The sequence below is a fragment of the Anarhichas minor genome, unplaced genomic scaffold, assembly GCF_050575085.1.
Source record: "Anarhichas minor isolate MPS153535 unplaced genomic scaffold, ASM5057508v1 ptg000021l, whole genome shotgun sequence".
In the NCBI taxonomy this organism is placed as follows: domain Eukaryota; kingdom Metazoa; phylum Chordata; class Actinopteri; order Perciformes; family Anarhichadidae; genus Anarhichas; species Anarhichas minor.
In genome coordinates, this window is record NW_027466467.1 from 10535001 (window position 1) to 10554308 (window position 19308).

Genomic DNA, 19308 nt, shown 5'->3' on the forward strand with positions numbered 1-19308 from the left:
CCCTCCTCTGTAAATCTCTGCTTTTCAGTTGTCAGCACTGCTTGCGCTCTCCTCCTCCTCCACTCTACTTTTCACCTCCCATCCTCTCCTTTACCTTCTTTTGGTCCTCTTTATTTCTCTCTCTCTCCTGGCGGATGGAGTGAGAAGGTTTTTTTTGACATCTCCACTCTCTCCCGTCCTGCTCCCTCCATCACGTCCCATGGGCATCCGTGCATCTGCCAGGTAAGAGCAGGACGTGTGTGTGAGTTTAGGCAGGCGTCACAGTCAGTTAGAGGTTTGTCTCAAGGCTCCGCGTGTTCAGAGTGTTGAAGAAGTCCTTGAATTGTCCGGCTTTTTGTTCAAGTTCACGTTGTCTGGCCATCAGAGGGCATTGAAGTGTCCGACTGGCGATGTACCGCAGTGAGGAAAAAAACTTGAATGCACAATCTTGAAGGACCCTGCTGTCTTTTTGCATTAAATGTGAGAATGCTCATGTTTGTTTCAATTTGCAATTTTTATGTCGTGCGTATTTGGCGACTATTTAACCTCCACCATTCTGTCCCTCCATCTTTTTTGCTCTCTAATTCTTAAAAACAGTATTCACTCTGGCAGCTATATTTAGTTATAGTCTGTGTCCTGGGATCAAAGGTCCATGTGTCACTTTTTAAGCTTCATCCTTTATATTTTTAAGAGATTTTAGCCAACAAAAATGTAACATGTTGGTGCATAGTTATCAACAACCAGGAACATTTTCAAAAGTTTAGGAAAACACTTTAGATTTGAGTCTTTTGTTCCTCAATATATGAGTCAAATGTAAACATTGTGAACAGTTTGGTCTTATTTTATTCATGAACGTCTTCATATCCATCATCATCTGACATTAGCCGGACCACAAACATCTACAGTATATCTTCAGTATCTAGTCTGTTCCTTCAATGCAGCAGGTGCTGCAGAGAGCTTTTCAATGACCGAGATCAACCTGATTCTTTGCAAAGATGCTTCTTCAATACATGTCAATGGTTTATCTTATCACTTTTGTTTCATACGTTTTGTATCAATAACATGAATAGATTCAGTCAGTCAGGAGACTGACCTCACAGTGTTCTGATATGTTTGCACACGGTGTGCATGCGAGTAAATTAATAAACGTAGTGTTTTTTTTTCACTTTTCCCACATCGTGTGTGGGCTGATACACTTCTTGCGAGAACACAAATGAGAACACAAAACCCACAATCACTGAAGCAGTTGTCTCGTCTCTACAATGGTGCTGTCGAAACACAGGGAGCCCCAAACATTAATTTCGGTTGAAACCATTCTGAGCAAATGTAAAGCTGAGTGTGTGCCCACTCCAGTGACACCTTTTCCTTTTGAGAGAAACATCTCACAGCAGACGGATGAATATGTAGAAGCATAATCACAGAATGAATAATAATTATCATCTTTCTTGTCTCAGCCTTTTCTCCGAGGAGGCTTCCTCCTACACAGTCGGATATATCAGCAGGCTACTATGATTGGTTGATACCTGGATTATTGCCGACATACCAGATACAGCTTATAAATTCATGTTGGCAGAAATCCAAACAGAGGTTGCAGTACATGTTTTGTTTGCTGCATTTTTATCCATATTTACTCTGTAATGTTGATATTGGTGTCTGCATTAACGACTCTAAATCCTTCCTTCTTAACCCTGTTCCTGAGTAACGGTATTAAACCGTTGAGTTGAACATGACACAGCATTGTAAGCGGGCAAAGATTCACCCAAAATGTTCCCTCGTCTTCTGTTGCTTAGACGTAAGCCGATGAACTCATTAACTAGGCATGCTAATCCTAATGACATTTAACTCTGTTTGCAAGCACATCCCAACAAAGTACCATTAGCCAAAGCAATCAGACTGATTCGTTTTGTTTTTCTAGCGTCACATTTTAGAAGAAATGGCAACAAACCCAGTTCTGAGTGAACTGTTTTCTTCAGAGAGTATGTGATGTGGCAAAGTCAGCTGCTCAGACCCTCTCATAGCTTAAGAGATGACGTGACTTGCTTTAATTAGCTCCAGCACCGCGCAGTGTTTACTGTTTGACTCGGTATCTGAAACCCAAACACCAAGTCCAAATGTAGCACACAGGCCTGATGTGCTCTGTAATGAATCCCATTAGGAAAACGAGAGATTCTGCACGCAAGACCGCAGTATAGTGAAGAACAACAATGTTGTTTGTGAAGTAAAACATTGATTGGCTGACGAGTTTCTCTGGCTGTTACTGATTGGTTGAAGGGTGTCATAAAGTTTATTGATTGGTGATATATGATGATTGTTACACTGTGGTTCGGATTCAGTGGGAGAGACGGTGACGTCTTTCAGCACCATGGACAGCACCAAGAAGATAAAACCTAAAGCTATTCAGTTTGTCCAGAAACAAGTCACTTACTTATTAAATGACAAAACGAGGACGAGATGATGACGTATGACAATAGTTAGACTTAGTAAGTGACTCGGGGAGCTTATGTAGGGATCCTAGTTCATAGTACCTGCTGGCTGGATTCTCTCCTCAGGAGAATCTGGTTGTAGTTACATGCTGCACCATCTGCAGGAGCCTCTTGTTTCACTTGTTGGATTTGTAGCTTGAATCCTGTGTGTCTCTGTTACTCTCCAATGAGCTGTCCTGTAACTGAATAATTCATTCCACTTTGTTCAGATTCACACAACGCGACATGCTCGCTTAAACACCGTATAATCACCATCAGTTATTCAACAATACAGTTAATGTTTAATGGTATTGGGTCTCGTTTGAAGGAGGCTTATTGTTTGTTTTGATTATTGTGATGATGCCGCAGCTTTCGTAGAAAAAAGTTCCATGTTTCAGTGAGCTTTCACAGGTGACCAGTGTTTTTGTACCAGGCTTCAAAGAGAAGATATAGGGACAGACATTTCCTGGTATTTTAAATTGTTTAAAGGTTCTCTGCAGTTATGTTGGCTTCAAATGTCTAAACATGATGACACAATGAACAAAGTACTAGTAATAAGGTGTTATTAAGTAGTCCTATATCAGTGAAAGACACTTATTGATCTTCAGCTTTAATAGCGTGGTGCTCTGATCTCAGGTGTCGCGCCCCGTAGCATTAAAAGCATCTTCTTGGAAAAAAGTCTTTTTTTCTCACTGCTTTCTCCTGTCTCTTCGTGCTTATGTGGCTGTTATTACAGAAATAGGCTCCTGACTTATGCTTGCAATTTATTCATTCATCCACTATATCGCTACCGCTCTGTACGTTTTGTTTCATTTGGAAACATCTCTTTCCTCTCAGTGTCGTATGATTTCTATTATTCTCTGAGGCAATCGGTCGTCTTTCACCCCTCTCCCCCGCTGTCACCCTCCCTCCCTTTTGCACTTCCGTCCCTCCTCGCTGTCATTTATGTTCCTGTCTTGTCTTTTCGATTTCTTGTCTCCATTACCGCCCCTCTCCCTGTCTTCCCCCCTCAGACCAGAGCCTCATGGTCGTGGGGAGCGCTCTCAGCCGGGCCAAGCAGACTCTCCGCTCCCAGAGCAGGACGAGGAGATCCTGGGCTCTGACGACGACGAGCAGGAGGACCCCAACGACTACTGCAGGGGTAGGAGTTGTGTATATATATCCAAGCCAATAAAACATAGCATCAATACAGTGACATAAATGGTTACTTTTGTATAGTATTGGCATATATTTTACACATTACTGTGGATAAAGGACTATATATCTCATTTGATGTAGCGATAAATGTGCTTTTCTCTCAAATCCACTTTGATTCATGTTCATACACACACTGTCATACGCAAACATACAATAACTAAACGTTGTTTGAATGTATCTGCATCTTTCTTGGGTCAGGTGGATACCACCATGTGAAGATTGGAGATCTGTTCCACGGGAGGTACCATGTGATCCGGAAGCTGGGCTGGGGGCACTTCTCCACCGTGTGGCTGGCCTGGGACATCCAGTAAGTTTTGCTCCTACACTTCACTGTGTGAAAGTTAGACGCTGATGTAAACAAAAGGGCCACGGATTTTAGCCATGCTGCCTATAAATAAGATATTTATAGATTATACACTAAAGAATGATCTAACCCTGAATAGTACGTATTGAGTATCATGTTGCAATTACAACAACACGTCCATGTGGTTGAGTTAAATCCTTGATTTTGTGTTTTTTTTTAGGGAGAAGCGCTTTGTGGCCATGAAGGTTGTGAAAAGTGCTGAACACTACACAGAGACGGCTCTGGATGAGATCAAGCTGCTCAAATCTGTAAGCCACGCAATCACCACGACGTCAATATGTTCACACAGTCCAGTGATTCCCGTGTCCACTACTTTCACAACCCTCTGCGTGTTTTCCAGGTGAGAAACACAGATCCCAGTGACCCCAGCAGAGAGAAAGTGGTGCAGCTTCTAGACGACTTCAAAATCTCTGGAATGAACGGCACTCGTATCCTTTTGTTGTTTAGAAGTTCATGTGTGTTCCTAAAATACAGAAATCCACTTGGCGCATACTGATACATTTTCTGGCTTTGTCAACCCATAGTTAACACTGTAGAGGGTTTTCCGGTGCAACAACAGGAACTTGAATGTTGGCGTTCTGTTCTTCTGTTGCTGTCTCAATGTGATGGTTTGGACGTACTGATTACACTCATTCCAGGCCAGATAGCCAGTTCCGTGTTGAACATCCAAGGGGTAAGACTGCATCTCGTCTGGCATTCATTCAGCTCATCCTTGGGATTGTGCTCGAAGGCCAAATTTGTCTGCATTACTTTTAAAAGCATTACTTTTAAAAGCATATCTGAGCGAGAGTTCTGCCAGAATTACAATTTGAGGGCCAGTCATTTGGCAGTCTCCTGCATATTTATGACAGATTCACACTCCGCCCGGCTGTTAGTGGTTCACAGATGTTCATCTGACGTTCGGCTAGCTGTGTGCCATGGCACGTCTTTAAGTGTCACAGTCCCCCCCCCCCCCAATGTATCAACACTGGCTCCATCCCCGTCTCAGGCACCGCGCCCCGACAGAACTCAACCACTGTCGATTGAGGAAGTGGCATTGTGTTAGTCCTTGACCGTGCATTTCTTCAGATGTGTGCATGGTATTTGAGGTGCTGGGCTACCACCTACTGAAGTGGATCATCAAGTCGAATTATCAAGGCCTGCCCCTCCCCTGTGTTAAAAGCATCATACAACAGGTACTGTACAGCTGCACCCAAACTTTGTCTATAAAATATCACTTAGGAAAAATTGGCATTTCATTTTTTTGGACTCTGGATTGCATTATTCATTCATTCCAGTGTAAGATCACAGAAATGTTGATTTGTCGAGAATTTACGTATTGAACTCCGAAACATCCGTCATTTTGACACTCCTGACTTTTCTGCGCTGCAGGTTCTGCAGGGTTTAGACTACCTCCACACCAAGTGTAAGATCATCCACACAGACATCAAGCCAGAGAACATTCTGCTGACCGTCAACGAGCCCTACATCAAGAAAATGGCCGCCGAAGCTACTCAGTGGCAGAAGACTGGCGCTGCGCCTCCCTCGGGTTCTGCAGGTTTACAACCTTTCTCTTCCTCAGTGCTTCACCAAGCAGCTTTTGTGGTTTGATCGGCATGTAGCTGACAGCAAAGACGTTTGCTGTTTAGATTTAGCAATGCTTTTCACTGTTTGACTGACATTTTACTGACAATAATTATGAGCAATTATCCTCAAGTATTGCCATTAATACGACTATAATCATAGTGTGTGTGTGTGAGATGTAAGCTTTGAGAAACTCTAAAGCCTGTGGAAGTTTCTAATAAAAGAATGACGCTGAGCTGTCTATCAGTATGAGTCACCACTGGAGTGTCCTGCTGAGTCCATTACTACAGCTCAGCGTGAATCAACCCCGCCACCCGGACAGAATACTAATTATAGAGAGGCGACGGACACGCCACGAATGTCGCTCCCAAATGTAATCCCTTTTGGTTTGTTTTCTGTCTCCCACAGTGAGTACAGCCCCAGCACCCAAACCAGTAAGTTATGTTTTAGTTTTTTACTTAATCGAGTGACTTGAATACAAGTTAAGTCAGAATACACGCTTAGATGTTCTTCCTCTCCACTTGATTCTCTTTTCCAAGATGGCCAAAATGTCAAAGAACAAGAAGAAGAAGATGAAGAAGAAGCAGAAGAAGCAGGCAGAGATGCTGGAGAAGAGGATCCAGGAGATGGAGGGAGGAGCTAATGAAGGAGAAGAGGAGGAGGAGGAGGAGGAGGACGACGAGGAGACGACGACAGAGGCCGCCGAAGATGCGACTTCGTCAGCCACCCTCTCCATGTCTGCCACGCTGCAGGACATCGCTAACCATACTGTCACAGGTGAATGGGATGGAGGACAGCGGACAACTGTTTTAGTTCAAATGTTTGTGTTGATTTATCGTTCTAAAAGCTCCGTATTTTACCACAGACCCGACTCCCGACGAGCAGCCCCAGCAGACACCCGAGGTCAATGAACGGAGAGAGAATGAGAACGGAGCGGAGGTGAAATGCAACGGTCACGCTTCCACACCGGAGGACGACACCAGTCCAGAGGTACAAGGGACCAAGCAGTCGACGGAGGAGCAGGAGGACCAACAGAACGCAAACCAGCCAGACAGCAACACAGAGACCCAGGACACGTTAAGTAACAAAGAAGAGCATCAGATCTGTAACGGTACACCCGGGGACGCCGACCTGCATCAGCTCCCGGCCTCGCTCGGCCCAGACTCTGTCACGGTAGAGCTGAAGGAGGGAGACGAGGAGGACAAGAAGGGGGAGGAGATGGACACTCAAGGGGAGACCAAACGAGGGGAGGAAGAAGAAGACAGCCAAGACGGTTAGTTAAACCAAATGTGGGGTGATCCAGTATATACTCTATGATGTAAGAGTGTCCCGGACAGTTTTTAGTAAGAGCTGGAGGAGAACACACTGCATCAGAAAAGAGGTTGGCGTCTACACAAAATGCCATCCCGGACATTTGCTTGTAAAAAGTTGTCCTGTTAAATATAATCCTTGGATTTTTATTCCCAATTGTTGGAATGACTCAGTGTACTCATGAGCGTTCTGCCAGCTTAGACTTTCTCGGTCGTCTCTCATGTTTCTATATTTGTCGGCCATTCTTTGCCTGCTCCTCCACCTCACCCTCCTCTGTCCCTGTCTCCCTCTACTCTCTTTAACAGGAGCATCAGGCAATATGTTAGTGAACCCCCTGGAGCCTCTTAACGCTGACAAGCTGCAGGTTAAGATCGCTGACCTCGGCAACGCCTGCTGGGTGGTGAGTGCAAATTCACACTAGCACTTTAAATTTTTCAATGAAGCACTCTTGTTGAAAGATTTATCGACGGTGAAGATTACCTGAGCTTTTAATCTTTCGTAAACACCTGCTCAGTTATGTCTTTGTTGCCTCAGCATTCAGGATTTCTCTTCTTCTTCCCGCAGAACAAACATTTCACAGATGACATCCAGACGCGGCAGTATCGTTCTCTTGAGGTGCTGACAGGAACCGGCTACAGCACACCGGCAGACATCTGGAGCACAGCCTGCATGGTAACACAGTCACAAACCTTTATTTGATTAAACCCATACATCTGCTGGTTATTAAGTTCATGCGTGTATGTTTTTTGTTTTTTTTATCCTCAGGCCTTCGAGCTCGCCACCGGAGATTATCTGTTTGAACCCCACTCTGGAGAAGACTACTCCAGAGATGAAGGTCAGTGTCTGCTTCTCCCGAGACATCGTTTTTTAACTAGAGAGCTACTCCAATAACCAAGACACGCTGACATGAGTGTGAATGCCCCGTTAACATGGGAAGTCGTAGATGTTGTGATGTAAATTCTACAGACTGCAGTTCTTCAGACCTTCTTTGAAAGCGTTGTGTTTCCCTCGGTGCTTCATCAGCTGTGTTGGCTCGTCTCTCTGCCTCCCTGTAGATCACATCGCGCTGATCATCGAGCTGCTAGGTAAAGTTCCCCGGAAGCTGATCCTGGCAGGCAAATACTCCAAGGAGTTTTTCACCAAGAAAGGTAAACACGCCGGCCCTGCCACCAGCTGTCTGCTGGAGCTAAATCCAGTTTAAAATGTGCTCAGGTATTTGGTGCGAAAGTTACTTTTTCAGGCGGAGCACCTGAGGGCTCAAGGGAACCGCCATCTGCTCAGTTATGAGGGCAGGGCTTCCAAATGAAATATAGTGCAGCTATTTCCAGTTCATAGAGGTGGTGCAGTGGGTTTATGCCAACCAAAAAAAACACTCTTTATTGATACATCACTATCATTTTGCATCCTAAATAGGTAATACGCTAACATTCGGCATTGCAGTCATTGAAATGTAACGTTTCCTCTCAGGCGATCTGCGTCACATCACCAAGCTGAAACCGTGGGGTCTGCTCGACGTGTTGGTAGAAAAGTACGAGTGGTCCAAAGACGAGGCGCACACCTTCAGCACCTTCCTGCTGCCCATGCTGGACTTGGTGCCCGAAAGGAGGGCCACCGCGGCCCAGTGCCTCTCCCACCCGTGGCTCACGTCCTAGAGGCCGGCTGTGCACACCTCCACCCTCGTCTTGTGAAGGGATAAATTAGGTTTGAAGATCCTGGGCTTGAAAACATCCAAGTAAACAAACACGTTCATGTCTGCAAGACCCTGTGACTGCATCGTGCCTGCATCCTCCCGTCGTGGCTCTCGGAGGCTTCCCACACACACTTTCACAGTAAAAAGAGAGAGAGAGACTGCTGCCGAGTCTTGGCCCTGGTTTGGATTACACTGGTGACTTCCGATATTTATGGCTCTTTTCTCTGGCTGTATAGGACTTATTGACCTCGCCCTCTTTTTTTCTCCTGACTCCAGCTCTTTCTGTGCAGCACATTTCTTTCTGTATTTTTAGCTATAGATAATGGACTGATGGTCAGATTTAAAAGGTTGCAGGATTATAACAAACCTACATACTGTTATCAGTTAGGTCATTAATAAGCCAAATCTGTCTTTGTTTGCCAGTCGTCTTGTTAGCCGTGCCAGCTTTTTATGCCTTTGTGTGTCATATGTGTGCAAAGTGCTCAATAATAAGTGTGTAATGCTAACAGCCCCGATGAGAGACTAGTAACATTCGTAGCACTCTTAAGTTAGCTTTTGTACATTTGTATACTGGCAGAACTACATGATTGGAACGCATAAAGGAAAGGGACTCATCACAAATCGCACACTATTTTTCAGGAAAACCAAACTGTTTCAGCATCACCTTATGTGTTCTTTTTTTTAAAAGCACTTAACTACACAAAATGATGTGGAAAAGATTCTGATGTTTCATACCTGGATCACTTTTCCATATAAGGTATCCCACATTAACAGTCAAAGCAAACTTCATGTGTGTGCACCAAAGAGTTGGCCTGTTTCGTCTCCCTCTCTGCTCTATATGTTGAAGGCACAAGGTTTGAGCATTTTTGTTAACACTTTTTGGCGATGCCTCGAGGAATGTTCAGGTGATATCCAGTGAAACTAAAGGTGTGTCGAGTGTTTCCACTGCACACGGAGGTGTTGGATTTGGGAATAGATTGTACTAAAAACAAACGCTGTAATCATGCTTTGACTCTTCTTAAAACCATTTTGCTTGTTTGTTTGTTTTTCTACAAAGTCTCTTCTCCTTCTGTCCATGTCTCCGCTCTTAATCTGATATGGGTTTTTTTTCTGTAGGGTAATAAAAATAAACATTTTTCAAAATTGAACTAGATCATATTTGCCATTGCAGTGTTTCCGTCCTCTGACACACACATACATATGCAGGGGTATAAATCCCCACGTTTCTGTCGTTAACATAATGCATCATCAGGACACCCAGAGGGCAGACACAGTCAGATTTTATTTTCACTGAGTACTAACCCATCCGTGATCAACATTTATTTTGAGAATTGTTTGGAGCATATTTTATTAGATTGTCGAACCAAAATCACTACAAATTGATCCTTGAACACATCACAATTATTAGTTCCTGTCGACTGATGAACTTACATTTTAAGGCTGACGTGTAGAACAGCCCGCTAAGCACTTATGACAATTCTCTCCGTAGTAACGAGGATCTGCTCCGGTCAAGCAAGTTCACTTGTTTCAGTGCGAAATGCTGGAGCGTATGGTCTGAGCTGGAGGTGGACAGTGACTCCTCCCATGTTTTCAAAGTCAGGATGAACTTCGTGTAAGTTATTTTTAGATTGTAATTAACTGTCCCGAAGCCCATGAATACATTTGAATCCCTCGAGTCGGTTGTGCTCCTCATGAAGCCTTGTCCATCTCTTCCCTCCGTTGTCCACACGGCCTAGGCGTTATCTGTAAGTGGGAGAAAAACATTACTGCAAAGGGAAGGAGATGTACTGTAAATGTCAGTTCAAACACAGACAGATGTGTCAGTAGCTCAGCTGAATATAAACATTAACACCTAACAAGAGCCTACAGCCCTGCTAGTGGCTCTGTGAGGCTGTCCTCAAGCAGCTTTGACCCGATGCTCACATCAGCATGCAAACATGCCCACCATGATACATCTAGCATGTTGATGTTTATCATCTTAGTTTTGCATGGTGGCATGCTTTAATAGCACAGCTGAGGCTGACAGTGTTGGACAAATGCTGATGATGAGCTGATGATGGTCCTAGATGAAAGGTCATGGGATCTGAAGTATCATAGTTAATCATCTGGTAAATATGGATGGCAAAGCAATGAGTGATCATTTATACAGAGAGCCTCTGCTTCACCTCTTTCCATTGTCCCTCCAGGACTTACACCAAACCCTCAGAGCTTTAACCTTCCTCCTGCTACCTCCCTGTCCTCCAGCCTTCTTCTTCTCTCCAGCTAAATATCCTCATCCAGCCTTTGTCGTCCTCTGTCACCCCACTATTTTACTCTCCCTCCACTCGGATACCTTTCCCCTCCACCTGGAAGTCCTCTGGCAGCAGCTTGTCCTGCCGGCTGCCCAGGCTGAAGGCCAGGAAGGAGAGGATGAGCGAGTCCATGATGCTGATGATGGCCAGGATGTAGGCCCAGCGCACCGTGCAGTTGCCCAGGGTGTATTTGTCGGTCCGCTGGCCACACATGCGCTTCACCTCGTCCGAGTCCCAGCCGTCGGGGTAGATCATACAGCCAATCACCATGCAGGTGCCTGAGAAAGAGGGAATTTTGGTTTAAAATCGGGTACTTTGACATCAGCACTGACTCTTAGCTGTTGAAAGTCTGTGCATGTATTCAAATGCTCAAACTTTCAAGGATTTTGATGGAATTTACTGCTGTTCCTTTATACTGTTGCTTGGATAAGTCGAACATTGTTCGGCGTCACTTTAGGCTCTGAGTAATTGTGATGGACTTTTGTCTCTAGTTTTTAATTTTTACAAACCAAACAATCAACGGATAAAATAAACAGCAGATAAAGGAAATAGTCATTAGTTGCAGTATATGAAATAGTTCAAAGCCAGCTTCACCTCCGCCAACTTACTGCTTACACATCAATGCGTAATGAATCATAACGATAGTAATATAACTCACACTGGGCATCTTTCGCATTAAACACTTTTACTTTTAGTACTTTATATAAATTTACCAGATTATTCTTACATTTACTTCAGTAATATTTTCAATCCAGGATTTGTATTGGGGTATTTTCCCAGGGTGGTATTAATAATTGTACTTGAGTAAAGGATCTCCATACTTCCTCCTCAACTGAATGTGTTTGATTTTTGGATACTGACAAGCTAACTGGTAAAAACGCTTCTTGCTGCTGTTACCACAACCACCTTCTCCACCTCCAACGCTGAAACAGCAAACCAGACAGAGAAGCTGCCGGAGAAATTAAATATACACTCCACTCATTCAGGTACACACACACACACACACACACACACACACACACACACACACACACACACACACACACAGTTGAGTTGCCTAGCAACTCCAGAGTATCTCAACTCCAGGAAGATGAACTTGTTCATCCATTATTAACTCTCGCCCTGGTGCCATGCCACCTAAGCACGAGGAGCCACGTGAACTATCTGGTGACGAGGTGAAACGTTAGAACACACTTTCACTTGCTGAGCCTCACACACGACCTTTCAACCTTTCAACCTTTCAACCTTTCAACCTTTCAATGCTCACTTTCTCAAGTCCCTTCCTTCATTTCAATATTAATCATTAAACTGCAACTTCTCATCGGCTACTAACACGTCAAGTTAAATGTTGACATCACCTGAAACAATTAGGACTCAATTATTGCATTACCCTGTGTACATACATGATCAAACCTGTTAATCAAAAGGTTTTGTTTCGAGGCCGGCACCAGGCATGGCCATCCACCAACGTTAGGGGGAAAAAACACTGACTACTATTGAGAAATATCCTTTCACTGAAGCTAATTTTGGTGAATAACATATTTTATAAAGCGCATACATCAAGATTTACTACGCACTATGAAAGGAGATGAAGTTCCTATTATACAACTTTAAAAAGAATATGGGACGTTTAGATTTTGTCTGAGCCATAGCATCTTTAAAAACAAATTAATTCATGAAAGTTCTGTGGAAAAAAAAGAATAAACATGGCTAATTAAAGGCTTGAATAGATTACAAAAGATATAGGCATATTATGCATGTGTGTGTGTGTAATATACAGACATAAAAAGTCTGGCATTTATTGGAGCGCACTCATGCACACTGAGCGGCAGGTGTGAGAGGCATGAAGAGGAAGAGGAGAAAGTGTAACTGCACACCTCCAGGTCCACATTATTAGTTTCATTACAGGCTCGTCCTTTCACTCGCAGCTACATCTGTTCACAAGCTGCTTCATGTTTCCAACACAGGATCATGTTTCCCTTCTGCGTCTGTTAAAGAGAACTACTGGAATGTAGCTGGAAATGGTCTTGCAATTTCAGTTTCTTTCAGAGTTTTCTTTTACTTCTATGCCTGAACCTATACTCGTCGTTTCTTTCTGTATAAGGGCCGACAGTTGGTGGTGGCAGGTGTTCTGAGATTTTGGTTTTGTTTAATGTCGTGCCTTTGAGGTGGAAAGTAACTAAGTACTTCCATAAACTAATGTGATATGAGAAGGTCCTCACTGGTGTGGTAATAGAAGTATGCTGGGTGTGCAGACATGAAAAGAAACTCAAAGAGATAACAAGTCACAGATGCAACCCATAATTTGAAACAATACATTGAAACAATACAAAGTTCATGTATTTTTGTATCGTTTTTGTACTGCATTTTGTTTTGTGTATACAAAAAGTTACAAAATATATAGGATTAAAATGCTGATTGACTTTTAATAATGCAATTCAAGAGGCTATATTCTAGTGTACATGTTTTTATATGAATCATATAAACTGCCAGGCCCTTTTTTGTAAACTTCTCTATTCAGCAACAAACTTTGGGTGAAAACCTGGTGCTCACTGGAGGCCAACTGCATCCACGCGCAGATCTTGTAGACGCTCCCCGCGTTGCAGAAGAAGAAGAGGCTGAAGCACACGATGCTGCCCACCACCAGCAGCATGGAGATCCCCACGAAGAACATGGCCGTCTTGAAGGCGCCGGACGGGATGGAGCCGAAGTCCAGCGCGCTCCCTTTGCAGGTGAGCTCCGAGGTGAGCGCGTTCCCGATGCAGTAGTGGAAGAGGCCGAAGTATCCGGCCTGCGGCGTGTTGACGCTGTCCCCGATCCAGTAGGGCTGGATGAACACCACCACGGTGATGATGGAGAAGGTGATGGTGGACACCGTCCACAGCACGCCCACGGCCCGGGCGTTACGCACGTAGTTGGTGTGGTAGATTTTGGCGGCCTCCTGAGCCGGGAGCATGGCGACAGAGAGGGCTTCTCAAATGTCTCTGAGATGGTCTGAAAAAGAGGGAAACTCCTTTTTCTTGGATTGTCCTTCTTCTGTAAACGTCTTAAAGAGTGAACAGGAAATGCCCTTTAGTTTCCTGGATCAAATATGACGTTAGATGGTCAATAATCTGTCTTTGTAGTTAATGTCACGACAGAAGTATTAAGTCTCCATAAACTGACTTGCAGTAGCAGCAAGGACTTTCTCCAGTGTGTTCAATGTGTTTCCTCTCGGCTGCGGTCCTCAGGTAGCCTAATGAATGATTAATGGTTATAAGATCCGCAGGATCAATGGCTTTAAGGACCTAGACAAACATTTGCAATGGTCCTTAAATGGATTCAAATACGTAGGCATAGATATGACTCCCACAGCAGAGGGAAACAGGAATGATTCACAGGGGCTACCATGCAAAGTGCCACCTGTACATCAGGACTATCTGACATCCATACCCGTTCATACACCGCAGGCACAGCCTTTTGCAATTTGGGGTCAAGTGTCTTGCCCAAGAACACATCGACCGATCCTCTGACTGAAGGACCACTGAGCCATGTTCCAGCAATATTTTTTATTCAATTTATGAAATGTGAGCCTGTCCTTTCTGTCAAAAGTAAAGACCGAGCCAGTGGAAGGTCTGAATAACTTGTATGTACTACAGTCTAACACCAGATGGAGCTACAGAACTTCAGTGTGACCACATGTTCCAATCTCTAAAGGAAACTGACAGGATTGGAACTTTGTATCTTTATTTAACAGGCCAGATGTGTTAAACACCACAGGGATTTTGATTGAGTGGTGGTGGTGGTGGTGGTGTTGAAGGTGTCAAATGTCAGTGGTTCAGTGATGGAAGTAACATTATTTTTTCCGTCTGTATGTTAAGCTGCATAATCAATTAGCCTACAACATCCTGGATGAAAAAAATGTAGTTAAGAGAAAATAAATAAGTATTAGTGAAAACGAATGCCAAAAGTAAAAGTATCCTACAAATTAGGTTTTTCAAACTGCATATATTCTGTATGTACAACGTATATATAATAAATTATTAGATTACTATTATTGCTGATTCATGTATAAGCACTTTAATAATGTAACACATTTATATTAGGTTGGTTAGTTAAATCTATAGCAATAAATTATATTTTCTAAGATATGTTTTGTAGCATAATATAAAATCTATATTTGAGTCAAATATTTCCGTCTGAAATTTAGTGGCCTATAAACCCATAAGCTGGTGTAAGAGGATGTTATATTTTCTTCCTCTTCTCCTGTTGGTGTGTATTCACCGATTGTTTGCATGTGTGTGGTGTCCTGTTCAAAATGATATCACACATCTGCTGCATTTTATTCCAGCAACATTAAATTATTATGTCAGACAAAGCAATGTGTAAAGTCATGTTTGTGTTGCTTTGTTACAGTGAGACGCAGATGTTTCTACAATGCATTTCACACACAACTAAAGTGAAGTTGTGTTGCTAGCTGTAATGTAATAGCCTACATTGTCAGTGTTTTTCTCCATTGTTTTTCAGTGTTGTTTTCAGTATTGGCCCACAAACTGCTGCGCTAATCAGCCAATACGTATGCACACAATGCCCCTTGCTGACTGAATAATTTAATAATATTCAATAATGAGATTTATGACCCAGAATCCATAATTTTCCCTAAGACGTGTCTGTGATGTTTGTTCACTCTTACTTTAGCCTAATATTTTTTTCTACTGTTGATCTGGTACGTGTAATAGGTTGATATATAGATCTGCAGTGTGTGTGTGTGTGTGTGTGTGTGTGTGTGTGTGTAGGAGTGTGGGCGCCGGCATGTCAATGCACTTAGCTTTATTAAGTGATACCGCCCTAGAGTGAGAGGAACGTTGTTTATAATCAAGTTATTTGGGACCAGCAATCCAATTTTCTGATACAGAATGGAGTGGGATTTCATGTGTGGTTGTGTGTGTGTGTTTGTTAGTGTGTGTGTGTGTGTCTTTGTGTGATGCTGGGATTTAATGCTTTCCCTGTGCATGTCCATGTTTTTGCGTCTGCATGCGTTTCTTCTATGAATGCATAATGTGATCAAACCTGTTAATCACAGCTCTCTAAGTGGATACATTAACTGTGACGTGAAAAGGCAGCAAATCATGAGCAAGACCTACTGACAGTGGTCACTATTTTACCTCAGAAACACTTTTAACAGAAGCTACACACACAGTCGTTTAGTGAAACAGTTTTAAATGGCTTCAACGGGAATTCAGAAATGTATTGATGCGTATAGTCTCTTCCATTTCACCTGAGATGGAAGTTGCATGTGTGTGTGATTAACCCTTCACCCTCTCTTTAGGGCTATTTGATCTGAGAGCCTTTGAGAGCACAAAGAGGCTTTTCTGCCATTTCAGCATCTCTTCTCCCCCTCCCTCCCTCCCTGCCTTCTTTAGAGGCTGTTCCCATAGAAACAAGGTGCCGGACGCTCCCAGAGAGATGAGCGGGGAGGTGACGGGGTAAGATGACAGGGAAGTTGAGCAATAATCTGGTAATGATACCAATTTAATGACATATTGCTACTATAATGAGTGAGTTAAACTGGCTTGTAATCTAATGAGCCATAAAAATCACAGCTGGATTTAGTTCAAATTCTGGTTTCAGGAAGTGGACTTTACAAAAGTCTATTGTTAATAACACATTGACATAGGTATTATGGGTAATATAAACACTTGAGTAGCATGTAAATAGTTATTTATGATTCAAGTATCGGGGCGGCTTGTTCGTGGAGCTGTGTGGGGGTCAGCTGTCACAGATGGACTCTATTACTCTTTTTTTTTTTTTTAATGTGTGAGTAACAGCATGCAGTGGGCTCGAGGCCCAAAGAGCAACCCCTCCTTGTTGACCTCCTACTCTCATATCACGCACACACACACACACACTCACTCTGACCTCATGCCCTGTGATGTAGCATTAAATCAGTCAATGGGTCTCACTACCTCTCTGAAACACCCCGAGGCTGCAGCAGCCACGATGAGCCGCCCTCCAGCCGAGACGCTGCCCGGCCACAGCCCAGCAGGAAGCGTCACAGCCTGGGCAAGAAACGGAGCAATGGGTCAGTACGTGCCCTGGGGAAGGAAGCTGGAATGTAGGTCTGCTCTACAGGGGAGCATGTTCACCACTGATCACTCACCATCGTTATATCGCTCTGCGACTGGAGCTCTGTGTATGAATACATGCATGATCTTCTACACAGAGGCTCTCGTACAGTATACTGCTTTTTATAAGCATGTTAATTGTGCCATGAGGGGCTGTGGTAAACCTGGAGGATACAACAACAGACTTAACAAACTGGTTAAGCAGGCCGGCTCCAGCAAACTGGACAGTCTGGAAAAGGTGGTGGAGAGGAGGACACTGAAGAAACTATTATCCACATTGGATAACCCGGACAGCGGAGCACTTTCTCCAACAGACTCATCCAGCTCTGCTGTCACAAGGACAGATACAGGAGATCATTCCTGCCCTCTGCTATTAGACTTTATAATAAACGACTATAACACCGTTACAGTTTGTTTGGTTAAAATATCTTTGCACTACTGTTTAGTTAGTTAATGTCGCGGGGTGTGGTGGAGGACTCAAATGCAGACAAGACCAGAACTAGAGTGGAGCAGGTATTTAATGAAATCAGAACAGGAAACTTACAGGAACACAACAGGAAATCCACGGACGAGACAAGAGAGGCAGGCAGACGGGGAAACCGGGAACAGGACGAGCCAAACGGGCGGCTAGACATGGCAATGATCTGGCAAGGAGTGACTGGGAGGGAGAGGTTTAAATAGTGGCTGGATAGAGGCAGGTGAGGGGAGTTGTGCTGATGAGGAGGGAGTGCTTGATTAGTGAACAGTGGCAGGTGAAGGGAATTAGGCTGATGATGAGGGAGGCTGACAGGTGCACTGAATGAGCTGATAGGTGAGTGAGAAATAAAGAGACAGGAGAGAAGGGGCAGAGCTGTGACAGTTAATCTAACTTTGCACTATTCTATTTCATTGTATATATTGTTCATTTTTATACTCAATATACTTTGATTGCTTACCTGTATCTATAAATGCTGCTGTAGCAAATAAATTTCCCCTTGCGGGATTAATAAAGTATCTATCTGTCTGTCTGTCTGTCTGTCTGTCTATTACAATATCAGAATCCAATATTAAACTAAATATTATCATATTGGGATACCGTTTAAATGTTTTTTGTTCCTGTGGTATACATTTCTTAACTGATTAGTTGTAGCTGTGAGAAAAGAGCAGTTAAATACGCTTATTGACTTTCTTGCAGAGAATTAGCACTATCTTGCCAAGAAAATGCTACAATAAATACTGAGAATATACTGAACCTAAGGATTAGGGGTTAACATCCCAGCCAGCAGTAAAGACATTCACTACTTCTACTGTAAGCAGTGACAGCTGAGCTCTGCAGGGCGATGGTGGGACAAAGCACTACAGGGGTCCATCACTGCCAGGACCTGGCAAGGACCTGCTCTGCATTATACCACTGCAGCTGACACACATAAATCTAAGCCACATAAGCAGCTCCTCTGTCGCACACAGGCAGACATAAAACACAGACTCCATCAAACACATGTGCACACAACCATTAGACTCAGTCATGTAGGAGGGAAGCAAAGAAATGAAACGTTACACAACTGGGCACAATTCAACTTGTGTTTTTCGGTGGTGCACCTCTTCCTCTGCTAGCTAGCCGGGTATTCGTCAAATGTGTGTTCGACAAATCATGGCCAATTCAAACAGTTTTGTTACGGTAAAGAATAGGGGATTAGTTTATGGAGCTTCAAAGCCAAATATAGAAAGCGCATGTGAAGGATTATAGACACATCAAAGAATAAGGAATATATTAGGAATATATTAGGGTGCAGTTTCGTCTTCCATCTCCCTGTCTCGTTTTCTGGTCTTCTTCACTGAAAGAAGCCATGTGACGCAGACGTTGGTGCAGAGAAAGAGGATTTTGGAATTCATTGGCATTAAATGCGTCGTAGTCTTTGCTTAATCTAAAACACAAGGTTGCTATATGGGTTTTACACGTCATAGTGTATTATGGTGGCATATTGTGTCGGACATTTGGCAGTGAATGATTTCTGTTTTTGTGCATTATCAGTGTCTTTTAGATTTTTTTTCCATCAGTGTGGCCATGAAATATGTTAAACATTTTAAAAAAGGCTACAAAAAGATAGCACATTAAAGTTAAGAGTCATCTTGTTTTCAGGTCACAATATAATCACATGCTGCAGAAATGAGGAGATGGCCCACAAGCATTTATGAAGATCATTTTTGTGTGGGTGTGTGTGTGTGTGTGTGTGTTCCTGGAAGAAGAAAAGTGTCAAATCCAAAGAGGAAGACTGAATTGCTGACTTCACCGTGACTGCCAGAACCCGAGGGTGGCTGAAATGATTGTATTTGAAGGCCTCTTATGTAATTGCTGTTATTTTGACGA

The 19308-nt window shown here is 43.3% G+C and overlaps 2 protein-coding genes across 7 annotated transcripts in view; one reads left to right on the plus strand and one right to left on the minus strand.

Moving 5' to 3' along the window:
• Positions 1-9714, plus strand: part of srpk1b (SRSF protein kinase 1b) — a 16778-nt gene extending 7064 nt beyond the window's left edge. For 5 of the 6 annotated variants that reach the window (XM_076095678.1, XM_076095676.1, XM_076095677.1 and 2 more), the window contains 14 exons: positions 3455-3582; positions 3837-3945; positions 4163-4250; positions 4343-4430; positions 5071-5177; positions 5374-5539; positions 5974-5999; positions 6105-6342; positions 6431-6838; positions 7182-7276; positions 7441-7548; positions 7642-7711; positions 7932-8024; positions 8344-9714. In XM_076095678.1, the coding sequence (XP_075951793.1) occupies positions 3455-3582; positions 3837-3945; positions 4163-4250; positions 4343-4430; positions 5071-5177; positions 5374-5539; positions 5974-5999; positions 6105-6342; positions 6431-6838; positions 7182-7276; positions 7441-7548; positions 7642-7711; positions 7932-8024; positions 8344-8528 (1909 nt within the window). In that variant the 3' untranslated portion in view covers positions 8529-9714. Of the gene's footprint in view, positions 223-3454; positions 3583-3836; positions 3946-4162; positions 4251-4342; positions 4431-5070; positions 5178-5373; positions 5540-5973; positions 6000-6104; positions 6343-6430; positions 6839-7181; positions 7277-7440; positions 7549-7641; positions 7712-7931; positions 8025-8343 lie in introns of all 6 variants that reach the window. The other variant, XM_076095679.1, reaches the window with a different exon arrangement.
• Positions 9715-9835: 121 nt separating this feature from the next.
• lhfpl5a (LHFPL tetraspan subfamily member 5a) lies at positions 9836-14762 on the minus strand. Its single transcript, XM_076096046.1, has 3 exons — positions 13411-14762; positions 10899-11135; positions 9836-10309 (listed from the first exon to the last, which is right to left on the minus strand). The coding sequence occupies exons 1-3, from the start codon at positions 13811-13813 to the stop codon at positions 10299-10301; spliced, it is 651 nt and encodes a 216-aa protein (XP_075952161.1). The 5' UTR covers positions 13814-14762; the 3' UTR covers positions 9836-10298.
• Positions 14763-19308: the final 4546 nt, after the last annotated feature.

What these genes read in the sequence shown, in the direction of transcription:
- lhfpl5a (XM_076096046.1), bottom strand. Translation starts at nt 13,813, where the DNA reads ATGCTCCCGGCTCAGGAGGCCGCCAAAATCTACCACACCAACTACGTG. An exon ending in GTGGATGCAGTTGGCCTCCA is followed by an intron (nt 11,136 to 13,410) that starts GTGAGCACCAGG and finishes CCTCTTTCTCAG; the next exon opens with GCACCTGCATGGTGATTGGC.